This window comes from Pteropus alecto, unplaced genomic scaffold (genome assembly GCF_000325575.1).
Source record: "Pteropus alecto unplaced genomic scaffold, ASM32557v1 scaffold102, whole genome shotgun sequence".
NCBI classification, from domain to species: Eukaryota; Metazoa; Chordata; class Mammalia; order Chiroptera; family Pteropodidae; genus Pteropus; species Pteropus alecto.
Window position 1 is genome coordinate 1,639,083 of NW_006432224.1, and position 4,110 is coordinate 1,643,192.

General features: G+C 49.3%; 1 protein-coding gene across 1 annotated transcript in view; it reads left to right on the forward strand.

Annotated features, from left to right (window-relative positions):
• The window catches only part of TRPM1 (transient receptor potential cation channel subfamily M member 1), a 63,704-nt gene that overhangs the window by 15,106 nt on the left and 44,488 nt on the right, over positions 1 to 4,110 (forward strand). The window contains exon 3 of the mRNA XM_015585699.1: positions 581 to 654. Within this exon, the coding sequence (XP_015441185.1) occupies positions 581 to 654 (74 nt within the window). The remainder of the gene's footprint in view (positions 1 to 580; positions 655 to 4,110) is intronic.

The window sequence follows — 4,110 nt, forward strand, 5'->3', positions numbered from 1 at the left end:
CGGGGCGAGGGGCCTCGGGGAGCGGTCGCCGGAGCCGTCTCCCCCGGGCCGATGCTCCCGCTTTCCCCATTCGATTATTTGGAACGAAAAGTGCACGATGTTGTTTTTCCAAGGTCCCTGGGAAGGTTCTGAATTACAGTCATTCCTCTTATTCAAAAAGCAGCCCCGTGACCAGCCGACTCTGAGACCTTCCTCCCCAGGAAGGCCGGGTTCGGGCGGGGCTCAGAGGTTCTTCCAGGACGGGAGCCTGGGTCGGACCGACCCTGCACGGCTGGGACTGGGCCAGTGCTCTCTGGAGCGAGGGAGGCGGCACGGGTCCTGGACGGGACCTCGCTGGGGAGGCCCCTACGACGCTGGGCGGTCGCTGCCACTCTTCCGGAGGTGGCACCGGGGAGGGCGGGCAGCCCCAGATCCACCAGCGCTGCTGCCCAGGAGGGTGGAGGCGGCGGGAGGGTCAATCAGAAGGTTCGGGGACACTTCCTGCAAACGGCATTTTAATTTCGTGCCTAAGAGCGTGAATTGTGACGATGGCTTGGGACTGCGTGGGTCTAATTACCATTTCTCCCTCTTCCACGGACAGAGAGCTTGGATAGAAAAAACCTTCTGCAAACGAGAATGTATCCTTGTCATTCCCAGCACGAAAGACCCGAACAGGTAAATCGGAAGCCATAATTCAGACGTCATCGACGCTGTTCTTATCCACCGGTCACCGGCGATGACTCGGTGTTAGCGGGGGCGGGACAGGAGCCAAGGAGGGTGGCCCGTCGGTCACTAACTAGCAACCTACTGGGCTCAAAGCTCCCCTGTCCGATGCGAACAGCCTTGGGAGAGAGCTGCCATCGGCCACCCACCCTTGTGGGCGTTCCCGCGACCGACGGGCACGGAGCTGCCCTTGGCCTCAGTGGGACAAGGAGCCGTGGCTTTAGGCAGATTTCCAGGGCAACGTCGTGGCCTCCTCGTCGGTTTCATGCCGGTGTTTAGAGGAAAAGGCACCTCCGTGCCAGGGAGACCCGAGTGGTGACGTGAGCCAGCTGTAAGTTTACGAACGGGGTCGTTCACTCTGTGCTCAAAACGTCACGCCATTTCCTTCGCCGGCACGAAAACGTGTCTTATTCAGACACAAACGAACAGAAGGCCGCCTAAGCCACGAACGTGGTCAGAGATGAATTTACCACGACGTTCTCATCTCTGAGAGCAAAGGCGATGAGGCCGCGTATAGGGTCGGGGACCACGACTTATCTGTGTGGTCGCCCAGCATGAGGTCCACGCAGCCGGGATCACACGCAGAGTGCACAGGCCCCGGTTTGCGTTTACTTGACACGTGCAACGTCAGGCCCCCACGCCCCAAAGCTCACCCCTCCGCACCACCCCGCAGTTCCTCTCCCTGCTTAAACCACAGTGGTGACCCCAGCAAAGGCAAGACGCACCGTTCCGGGCCAGTGCCAGTGACCACAAAGGCCTTCGCTTTGTTGCATCTCAGTGCCCGTCCCCATTTCAGGGCACCCGGAGCTCCTGTGACGGAAACTGTCTGTGCCAGCTCTGCGGTCCCCCGCATGGCCAGGTGGCTGGGCAGCGAGGGGACCAGGAAGGGCTGCGGGGGCCCACACACCAAACCCTCCTGCGAGCTCCATGCCGTCTCTAGCACGGCTAAAAATAACCTACAATGAAAACAAACAAACAAACCACTATTTAAAGCCCCTGGAAATAGTCCCAAAGGCCAACAGCGAAGAGATGTCTGTTCAAGAAACTCCACAAAGGTTCAGTAACGGAGGCTGGAATCGTGGTACCCGAATCGAGGGCTCCTGCCCCTCCCCCTCCCGAGTCGGTCAGGCAGAGGCCCCGCTCGGCGTCGCCACAGCCGAGAACACGGGGTCCCCTCTCCTCCCGTCCCTCGGCATTTCTCATCCTGTCCCCAGATATCTGCTGCTGCGGCCGAGACCTAAGTGTGCGCATTCGAGGGGTGGGGGATCCCCTTCTCTGCCCAGGCTACACCCATGCAAGCAGCAACACAGAAAGTGAGAGTGGCTATGCCGATTTCGGATAAAATAGATTGTCAAAAAAGGTTCCTGGAAGTAAAGAGGAACACTTTCTAACGCGAATCGGGTCAATCCGTGAGGAAGATAAGCAACTATAAATATACACGCACCTAATAACAGGGCACCAAAATGCCTGAAGCAGAACCTGACAGAAATAGAGAGAGAATAAACGAGTCGACGATAATAGTTGAAAACTTCGATTCCTCACTCTCAATAATGAGTAGGACACCTAGACGGAGGTTCGAGAAGGGACTGGAGGACCTGAACAACACGATAAACCAACTAGGCCTGACAGGTCCCTAGAGAACACACCACGACAACAGAACGTGCATTCTTCTCGAGGGCTCGGGGCGCGCACTCCAGGATAGACAATAGGTTATCCCATAAAACAAGTGTCCACCAATTTAAAAGGACAGAAATAATACAAAGTACGTTCTCCAACCGCGATGGAATGAAATCAGAAATCAGAAGACAATAGCGGGAAAAAACTTCTTGGAAATTCATAAATATGTGGAAATTAAACAATCCACTCCAAAATATCGAGTTAAAGAAGGTATCAGAAGAGAAATCGGAAAATATTCAAGATAAGTAAAAATGAAGATGCAACATACCAAAACTTACGAGATGCAGCTAACGCAGAGAGCGAACTTTATAGCCGTCAATGCCTATTTAAGAAAGAAGATCTTAAATAGATAACCTAACACTCCGCCATGACAAACCGGAGAAAAGCAAACTACACCTGAAAGAAGCTGAAGGAAAGAAATAATAGAAAATAGAATAAAGGAAAATCAAAGAAATTAAAAGCTGGCTCTTGAAAAAGATCAACAAAATTGACAAACATTTAGCTAGATTAATGAAGAAAGAGAGAAGGCCAAATTACTAGAATCGGGAAGGAAATGACATGACTATGAATCTTACAGAAATAGAAATGAGTATAAAGGAAGAGTATGATTTATGTATCGGTGACAATAAACTAGACAGCTTAGGTGAAATGGACAAATTCCTAGAAAGACACTAACTACCAAACCGATTCGAAAAGAAGTATGCAACCCGAATAGACCTTTAAGAAGCGAAGACAGAGGATTAGTAATAAAAAAAAAAAAAAAAATTACCCACAAAGAAAAACTTAGAGTCCCGATGGCTTCGATTTTACCAAATACGTAGGGGACAATAAACACCGGTTCTTCACAAAAAGTAGAAGATGAGAGAACACGTCCCAACTCATTTCACGAGGCCGGTACCACCCTGGTATTAAAACCAGAAAAAAGACGTCACGAGAAAGGAAAACTAGAGATTAACATCTCCTGTGGCTCTGGATGCAGAAATCGTGAACGGACACTATGAAACCAAATCCAGCAACATGGTACAAAGAGAATCCACCACGACCAACCAGGCACGCCCCGGGCTGGTTCGACATCAGAAAAGTACCTAACGTAATACATCAAACGCATCCACAGGATAAAGAACAAAAATCCCACGATCATCTCAACTGACACGCACAAAAAAAAGCATTTGACAAACCCCAACAACCTTTTAGGACAAAAAAAAAAAATCCAGAAAACTAGGGATGAAAGAGAACTCTCTCGCTCTGACAAAGGGCATCTATGAAAAATCGCTGGCTGACATCACACTCAAGAGTGAAAGACCAGACGCTTTGCCTAAGCTAAGAGACAGGACGAGGATGAACATTCTTACCACTTCTATTCGAAATCATACCAGAGGCTCTGGCCAAGGAAATCAGGCAAGAGAAATAAATAAAAGCCATCCATATTGGAAAAGGAGAAGCAAAATGATCTTTACTGGCAGATGCCGTAATCCCGTTTATAAAGAGTCCTAGAGAATCACTGAAGAACTATTATAACTAATAAACAAGTTCAGTAAGGTTGCAGCGTACGAAATCCATACGGAAAGATCACGTGTATTTCTATATACTCGCAATGACAGTACGAAAATGAAATGAACAATTCCGTATACGATAGCATTGAAAAGAACAGCATACTTTGGGATAACCTTAAAAGAAGCGCAAATTGTATACTCTGAAAAATACAAGATATTGAAAAACAATGAAAATCTA